This window comes from Jatropha curcas, chromosome 2, assembly GCF_041381405.1.
Source record: "Jatropha curcas cultivar XTBG-Jc1 chromosome 2, XTBG_Jcur_1.0, whole genome shotgun sequence".
Classification (NCBI taxonomy): Eukaryota; Viridiplantae; Streptophyta; class Magnoliopsida; order Malpighiales; family Euphorbiaceae; genus Jatropha; species Jatropha curcas.
The window spans coordinates 27604816-27612749 of record NC_143152.1 but is presented as its reverse complement, the minus strand read 5'-3'; the positions used below and the strand labels follow the sequence as shown (position 1 = coordinate 27612749).

Genomic DNA, 7934 nt, shown 5'->3' with positions numbered 1-7934 from the left:
CTCTGTACTTGGCTTCAAAGTTATGCGACTGATCTAATACTCGTCTTAGCCTAAATGCAAAGATATTTCTTTTCCAGAATAAAATACACAAAACGACACAAGGTTGCACGCTTTTCTTTATGGGTTTTTTATTATTATTATTATTATTAAACAATCGAAGTGAAATTCTTAAGCATACCCTTACATGAAAATATTTGCGCGATTTTTATGATCCTTTCCTAATGATATTAATGCCAAATAACAAACATTCCCCGCGGCAGTGAACCTGACTTGCTGTAAAAATTGAAAGATCCAAAATTGCTTCAGTAAGTCATCACGATATATTGTTATTTCATTCGTAGGCCAAATTGAAAACCTAAAATTCTGTCCGCTCTATCAAATTCTAAACACAGTATAAACGTTGTGTTTCTGACAGCTTAGTTAAGACGTTAACTGCTGCAAGAAAAGCTGTTGCCAAACTGGGCGTAAGTCCTTGACTCAAATGTTAACAATTTCCTGTCAAAATTGTGTACACAGGACCACAGGGCACTAAGGTTGACATTGATATTTGTCTCAGCTAGAGTTCCTGGCATGGCATTTTCGCTTTGAGGAATTTAAAACGCACTGTTTTCCACTGACAAAATTAATTCTGATAATCCATCTTTCCCGATTCTTGCTCATCAAAGGTGTATTTGTGTCTTTCGATATTTTTGAAAGATTTTTAACTTGTTACTCTCATCCGTGACCTCTTGTCAGATTGCCTGACTAATTCCATTTGTTTAAAGGGTTTCTCTCTCGGCCACAAGATTGGGATTTTGATTTTGGACTGTCTTAGATATGGCCAGTGGTGGTTACTTGTTGTGGAGGAGTTTAGCTGCTCCATCTTCTTCTTATTTCTCCCAAATTTGGTTTTTTGCATTTTACATCTCTTTGTATTTTATTGATGATTTTTGTGGTGGTTGCTTTGTTGGTACCTTTGGAATGCTTCCACTGGTTAATGCATATCTTTGATTCGACTCTTGATTTGATTTTTGGTGGTTTATAATGCCAGCTTTCTTCTTGTCTTGTACCGTACAAAGACAAGTGAGAAATATAATTAGGCATTTCCAACATATAATGCAATAAATGCACGTTTCTGAACTCAGTTTGTATTTTTATTCATTATTTCTAACAAATACAATAATAAAAATAGCAATGAGACAAACACACTACCAGAATTAATACCTAATCAACTGTGTTAACAATTATTTGATTTTATAACACCTCGTACCCATATACTTCCTTTTCTGAAATGGAAGAAACATCACTAAAGGTAAACCTAGGAACGTTATATGATTTGGGAAATGGAAAGATGAATCTAAACAGAAAATCTGCAGATTTGGTGATTGCTGATTTCATAAGGATCATATGATTAAACACCCAATAATAAAGTTATATACATCTAAAAGCATCAATATATTTATAGCAATTAGCTTATACTCTATCCCAATTATAAATGCTCCTCAGCAAAGAGGCCACCAAATTAGAATTAATTCAAAGATGGTTAATATTTATTTAGGGTGTAGTTGGTGATGAGGCAACCTGCAACTCAGGTACATTGGAATGCTGTAGCTCTACTTGCTCTTCTTGCTGCTGTTCTCCTTGCCACGTCCAAACAATGTCTTTAAGTGCAGGTCTAATCTCTTGTTTCAGTACCTTCTGATACTCCAGGGTATCTCCACTGGACTTTTTCATTTCGATCAAATGAAAACAAGGAGTTATCTCAAAGATTTCAGCATCAATGCCCAGGACTCCTTTCCTGCCTTCTTTTGAACCTTCCAACTTCATTAAGCCGCCGTCCTTTTTCTTTATTTTCAGTCTCAAATTCTTAGCAATGTCTTCAAGCTTCGAGATAATGAAGGAAGCAGGCTTGTTTGCAGTAAAACGCACTTCTTTCCTTTTCTCTTTCTCCTCGAACAAGCCTGACAAATCAAAGCCTGCAGAATAGGAAATAATATCAAATGCGTTCAAGTTGCAAGGCTTTGCCAATTCTTGCTTGGATTCTGTGATACTGCAGCCGCTCTCATTTACATTAAAAATAGAATCGCAATCTAGATTAACCGATTCTTTCATGTCCGTCTCAACAATTTGAGGTTTAGGTTCCAACCCCTTACGAAACCAAGAATTTTCCATTATTTTTGCCATGGATATCCTGGTTCTGGGGTTTGGATCCAGCATCTTTGATAGAAGCTTGCGTACTTCAGGTGCAAACCAATTAGGGAACTTAAAGTCTGCCTTTGCAATCTTCCTATACATCTCCATCAGATTTGCATCATGGAAAGGAAGATAGCCAGCCAATAGAACATACAAGATTACCCCACATGACCAAATATCAGCTTTATATCCATCATACCCTTTTCTGTTTATCACTTCTGGAGCAACATAAGCAGGAGTCCCACAGGTTGTATGAAGTAATCCGTCCTGTCGCTTAGATTCAGCAAGGGCACTTAATCCAAAATCTGAGACCTTTAGGTTCCCATTCTCATCCAACAGTAAGTTTTCCGGTTTCAGATCACGATGACAGACTCCTCTACTGTGGCAATAATCAACTGCACTGATCAGTTGTTGGAAATATTTTCTTGCAACATCCTCTTTGAGCTTCCCCTTAGCTACTTTGTTGAAGAGCTCACCACCTTTAACATATTCCATGACAAAGTAAATCTTGGTTTTTGTGGCCATTACCTCATAAAGTTCTACAACATTTGGATGTCTGATAAGTCTCATAACAGAAATTTCTCGCTTAATCTGCTCAATCATCCCAACCCTCAATACCTTCTCTTTGTCAATTATCTTGATGGCAACACTCAAGCCAGTTCGAAGATTCCTAGCATGGTGGACCCTGGCAAAGGTCCCTTGGCCCAACAATTTCCCCATCTCATACTTCTGCATCAACACGTGCCCTTTGTTTTCCATTTATAGCTTAATATTCAAACAAAATAAAAGCTACTATACCAGCTAATGCAATATATCTGATAAGGATATTTTATGAAATTGATCTCAAGAACCTAAAAGCTCAACCATCTTCACAAACATTGTGCTTTGAGATAATATGTGCTCCTGAATTTGTAGGCACAAAGGGGACTTGAGCACATAACTGAGATGGGCTATCATTTAAATGTTCAATCCCATAAAGGATGAACAAGGGTAGTCCACATGGAGCTATGACTTCATCAAACTCAAAGGAGGAGCTTCTGAGTTTTAAGCACATCTTTCAGCATTCCCTGAATTTTTTTGATTAACTATAATGGCAAAGATGGAAAAGATTGAACAATGAAACTTTTGGCAGATGGATAGTGAAACAGAGCAGAAGAAGGTTAAAGCTTCAATCCACCAGCAAATGTAAGAGATGTTTACCTGAATGGAAGACAAATGCAATCATGATTAAACCGAGTCCAAGCACATAAATTTCAAGAAAGAAAACAAGCCCACATATATACATTTCCATCCCATAGATTACTGGAACTAAATAAAAATAAATTTAGAGATAAAGCTGGGATCATATGAAAATCTGACAACAGAAAAGACACCAAGACAACTCATCCACAGGTGGCAAAAGCTATAGGCCCAAAGGTTAAGGGAATGCCGTTGAATAACATGGAAAGATAAACTTTTTCTTGTAATGTTCAAATGATATGCTTAGATGTAGTTTTCCTTCTTATTGCTAGAATTTCGGAAATTTCATTCCTCAACTAGTTAACAAAATTCTGGAAAAATATCAGCTAAAGATAAAATGAAATGGATGTTAAGAAATTAACAAGAAACAAATCTATGAGAATATGGCGATTTCACATGCAAAATAGAAAACAAACCTAAATTAGACTGCCAAAAACAATCAAGAAATACTTTTATTTGCTTCTAAAGAATATACGAACAATTCAAGATTTTAGCTGATTCTGCACAAGAAGAAATAAAACCTACAGATTTCCATAACCGCAGACGATATAATTTACCGAGGGCATTGCAACTACATTTGCGCAAAAACACAGCTTCATACTGAGATAATTACCAAAAAAGGCAATCAAGAAAAGAAATTTCAAACGGGAATTACTGAAACGTGTAATACTCATTACAGAAAGAAATTTACAGATTCAAAAACCCAATTGTACATAAACATATAAGGTTATAACTAAAATTTAAAGATCCTTATTCGTTAAAGAAACAGAAACCACCATGAAATTCTAAAAATTTTTTTTTTTTTTTCTGTTTTTCAAAAGAGAAAAGCAAAGAAAAGAAAAAAAATGTAAATTTGATTTACCTATTGAGAGCTGCTGAAGGAAATGTTCTGGAGAAAAAGAGAAGCCGAGGTGTGGAGACCAGAGAGAGATATTTAATAGGCAATAGAAGAACGTTGAAAGCCTGGGTCCTCTTACGCCTCTTATATACCTGGAATTGGAAATAAAATTTTAATTAATATATTGTATATGTAAATTTATTGAATTTACTATATTGCCATATTCCGTTTCGACATATATAGGAATTGCTATTCTGTCATTGAGCTGATTTGGTTGTCGTTGGGTGTTTTTGAATTTTTTTTGTTTATCGATTTAAAGTTGAAATGAATTTTGTATATGAAAATGTATATTATAACTTTTTTTTATTGTTTGATTCCAACACTAAAACTTATTTGAAAATTACATTTAACATAAAACCGATGATAATCAAAGTAATTATAGTGAATCATGATTATTGAGCTTGAATTTTTTTTTTTTATTAATAACTAAGATTTTAAATTTTATTCAAAGATTTCGTATTTGAAGCTCGAGAAAAAAAAAGAAATTAACATTTAGTTTATTTAAAATTTTAATATAAAAACTTTAGGTTTATATAATTTATTTTAATATATCTGAATTATTACATAATTTATTTTATAATTTTTATAAATTTAGAATATTCCAAAAATTTTTTTATTATCTTTATTAACTTTGCATTTAAAAATGACTCATTTAAACATTGCATTTTGAAAACTTGAAATTAATTTTTAAGGAAAGATAGCCAGAAAAATAAATTAATAAACAAATTTTAAACCTCAGGGCAAGGCAACCATCGAGGCGTTCGGGCAGTGGCAGCTGACGTAGGTTTTCTAATTCTTTACAGTTTCCTATTTGGCTACCCTGATGTTGGTCAGGGACAGTCGGCTTGTTTACATTGTGTAGCCGTAGACCCCTAACCAATAGAATGATGAAACGTGTAAAGTTCCTCGTGTTACACAGCAAATGCATCAGTCAGCTCTGACGGCGTCAACTACTTAAGCACTAATTTGTCACCATACACGTGTCCGGATAGTTTTCGATGATGCCACACAATTCGAAAATTCCGCGTTTTTTATGTTGGAATTATTTTGTCGCGACCAAGTTGCCTCACAACCTTCTAGACTAATCTTCCTAATTAATGCCTAAAATACTGAAACATAATCCTTCGTCTTTTCACAAATATAATCCATTCAAGAATTTTCTACGGTGATTAACTTTAAATTATAATAAAATATTCATTAATTAATTAAATTATCTTTCATTTCATATAATTAATAAAATAATTTATGTTTATGGATTGAGAAAATCTCAATTAGTAATTAAATTAGTGAAAATTAATTACATTTTAAGATAAATATTCCTCTTCATAACTCATCACTGTATCAGGTATGGCATGTGTTTATTTTTCTGTTTTTGAATTCTTTACGTTAATTTTTACTTCCTTAATTAGCTTAGAATATCTTGTTTTAAAATTTAATTTATGCACGCATTTGAAAAGAAATCGAAAACTGTATAATTGAAATGGATGTGAAGATTTGAAATAAAGGTTGGAAGTTTTGATGATTGTTAGAATAATTTTTAAAAGGTAAAGTGTGTACATAAATATTAATTATTAATTTTCTTAACCTAAGACAATTGAATGTGCAAGTGACGGAAACATCCAACATAATTATATTCAATTGAATGTGCAATTGAATGCTCAGACCTAACACGACTGTGGGTTTATTTATTTTTTAAATAAAAAAGAAAAAGAAAAATTGGGGTTATTATTAAGGTTATTTTTGACTTTTAATATTCATTAGAAATTTTTTTTTTTTTTTTTTAGTTCACCTAAAAGAGTATAATTAAGGTTATTCTACTAGACACTTCTTATTTTTTGCTTCCCGGACAATGCAAAAATAATTATTTTTGTTGTTATTACTAAAATTTGTGACCGCAATTGAGTATTTAAATTTTATATAATTGATATATATTTTATTATATATAATTATTTAAGTAATAATTTATTAATATAATCTTCAACTTGAATTTATTTGAACCCATTTAAACTTTAATATTAACATGAATACATAAGCATTTATCTTTCAATAATAATCGAATCTAATCAAATTGAACTCAAGTATTTCCAACTTTTGTTTAAACTGAGCTCAAACTAAATTAAAATTTGATTAAATTTTGAATTTTAAATATTTGAATTGAATCAAATTCGAGTTTAATATTGATATTGTATTGAATTTGAATCAATAAAATATTAAATTCAATTTCGGGACTACACTCCCTATTTTAAATAAAACACGACATTTTTATAAAATAATGTAAAAGAAAAGTATTTCATCATTCAAAATCCATGCGAAGAACATATAGGTGCATATTGGTCGAGCATTATTTTGGCGTAGCGTGGAACAGAAGGTCATAAGTCTAGAAACCTTGACTAGTTGGTAAGTGACCCTTGAAAGTTTTAAACACCTTCGTATGCTTTCTTCCTTCTAATTTTGTATTAGGGTTAGTTTTGGAAAAAGGGACTAACAATAATAATATATTCAAAAACCAAAATTATTGTTATTCTCAAAAAAAAAAAAAAAAAAAAAAAAAAAATGTTGTCATTTAATTTGTGTTGATAGAGCAAAATTCTTATAACTGATAAGAGTACCATATTATTTTTATCTTTCCATTGGTACATTTTTGTGTATTTATTAATTTCGCAATGCACGTGTCGATAACAATTACACAAATTAGTAGCTTCCAAGTTCCAGTTTATGTCCCTTCATCACTGTTACAAATTTATATATGGCAAAAGGGCAACTTACAAGATATGTCAATTTCTATTTTCAATTTCGAAAGCTACACGTTTAAGGTTTCCTTTCTATTGGTAAATTTTGGTTTGCTAATACAATTAGGTCTTCTTATTTGGAAAATTCGACGAAGCTGCATACTTGTCTTTTCTATAACATGTCTTTGTGATATGTCCTCAGGAAAACAATTTACCCAACAAACCCTTCATATGGTTTTATGAAGAGTTGGAATTTTGTTAAATGAGATTAAAGAGATGATATGAAAAGCAAGAATGCTTTTATTATATCAATCTATCACATATTCAAATAGTTTATTTATTAATTTATTATCTACGTACATAATTAATTACAACTTTTATTAATTTAGTACAAATTATTTTTTTAAAAAAAAAACTAATTTTATTTTGTAATTTGCTCAAACATATTTGCTTTTCTTATAAGATTTTTTTTTTTAATCTTCAATTCCAGAAATATAGTTAGTTCAATTTGAGTCTTACACAATTTTCACTGTAGAGGAACAAAATGTTTAAATTGCAATTCATGTATATTGCGGCAAAATCCATTGCATTGAACCTTTTGAGGAAATTTTAGACTTGTTTATCCGCCTACAATGAAAGTTATGTCAGGTCTAAATTAAGCCATTTAACACGACTCTTCTAAATTATCGTTTTTTTTTTTGAATTGTTCTCCATTATCCTTACTTTATTCCCAATTTTTTTAACATGGAGCTGCACATGATGAAATTTTGCCTACTATTCTCCATTTGACATTTTAATATGATTAAGTTAGTAGGATTCATCCTCAAACTTAATCCAACGTAATTGGCCCTACTTTTGAAACTATACAAATAAAAAAAAAAAAAAAAAAAAAAAGG

General features: G+C 31.3%; 1 protein-coding gene across 2 annotated transcripts; it reads right to left on the bottom strand.

Moving 5' to 3' along the window:
* Positions 1 to 1337: 1337 nt before the first annotated feature.
* LOC105648050 (CBL-interacting protein kinase 2) lies at positions 1338 to 4419 on the bottom strand. Of its 2 annotated transcripts, none has more exons than XM_012234313.4 (2): positions 4274 to 4419; positions 1338 to 3372 (listed from the first exon to the last, which is right to left on the bottom strand). In XM_012234313.4, the coding sequence occupies exon 2, from the start codon at positions 2929 to 2931 to the stop codon at positions 1534 to 1536; it is 1398 nt and encodes a 465-aa protein (XP_012089703.1). In that variant the 5' UTR covers positions 2932 to 3372; positions 4274 to 4419; the 3' UTR covers positions 1338 to 1533. The 2 variants fall into 2 exon arrangements, with proteins under 2 accessions (XP_012089703.1, XP_037494376.1); XM_037638448.2 differs by lacking the exon at positions 4274 to 4419 and adding an exon at positions 3937 to 4017.
* Between the last annotated feature and the right edge of the window lie 3515 nt (positions 4420 to 7934).

Coding starts and splice junctions, on each gene's coding strand:
- LOC105648050 (XM_012234313.4), bottom strand. CDS start 2,931: ATGGAAAACAAAGGGCACGTGTTGATGCAGAAGTATGAGATGGGGAAA.